The sequence below is a fragment of the Homarus americanus genome, unplaced genomic scaffold (assembly GCF_018991925.1).
Source record: "Homarus americanus isolate GMGI-L3 unplaced genomic scaffold, GMGI_Hamer_2.0 scaffold24523, whole genome shotgun sequence".
NCBI classification, from domain to species: Eukaryota; Metazoa; Arthropoda; class Malacostraca; order Decapoda; family Nephropidae; genus Homarus; species Homarus americanus.
The window spans coordinates 554,614-555,294 of record NW_024744357.1 but is presented as its reverse complement, the minus strand read 5'-3'; the positions used below and the strand labels follow the sequence as shown (position 1 = coordinate 555,294).

The 681-nt window shown below is 44.6% G+C and overlaps 1 protein-coding gene across 1 annotated transcript in view; it reads right to left on the bottom strand.

Moving 5' to 3' along the window:
• Positions 1–438, bottom strand: part of LOC121877744 (dynein axonemal heavy chain 8-like) — a 16,030-nt gene extending 15,592 nt beyond the window's left edge. Inside the window, exon 1 of the mRNA XM_042383601.1 lies at positions 418–438. Within this exon, the coding sequence (XP_042239535.1) occupies positions 418–438 (21 nt within the window). The remainder of the gene's footprint in view (positions 1–417) is intronic.
• Positions 439–681: the final 243 nt, after the last annotated feature.

Here is a 681-nt window from a genome sequence, read left to right as displayed (position 1 = left end):
TACAACTATTTATTACTTCACTCAATGACATGGACACATTAATATCACTATTATATCGGGGTACTAACACATTATGTTTTACGTTACTCGACACTAACTCTCGGACACACCTGAATGAATACACTTCCCACAGTAGGTAACTCACCCAAGGAATCGTTCTGACAAGACTCACGGGGACCAGACGGGGTGACAGTACTCCAGATGGGGAAGCACTTCTCTTGAAGATCGTTACGAGGACGGACCGTCTAGATGTCTGAACGACCTTCTTATAAGACCCAATAATTTATTTGCCTGATTTACCTTCTTGCAATGGCCCGAGAACTTCATCTCATTGTCAACATACACATCAAGGTCCTTCTCATTCAGTCTCAACTAGTGCAGTTTTATCCGGTTGGGACATATGATACCTCTCCTTACCCTTGGTACGCCCAGGTGCATCCTCCTACACTTCGTGACATTGAATCTCAGCAGCCATTTCTTCGACCATTCTTGGACCCCACAGTGGTCCTTCTGTATCTTCACAGTCCGCCTGGTTCTTGATTTCCCGAAATAACTTAGCGTCATCGGCAAACATTTGTATGGAGGTGTACAACGCCAGGCATGTCATTTATGAAACAAACAAACAACAGCTGTAATACACTGCTCAGTGGTACCCACTTGTGAAGGCGGATGACGATTTCG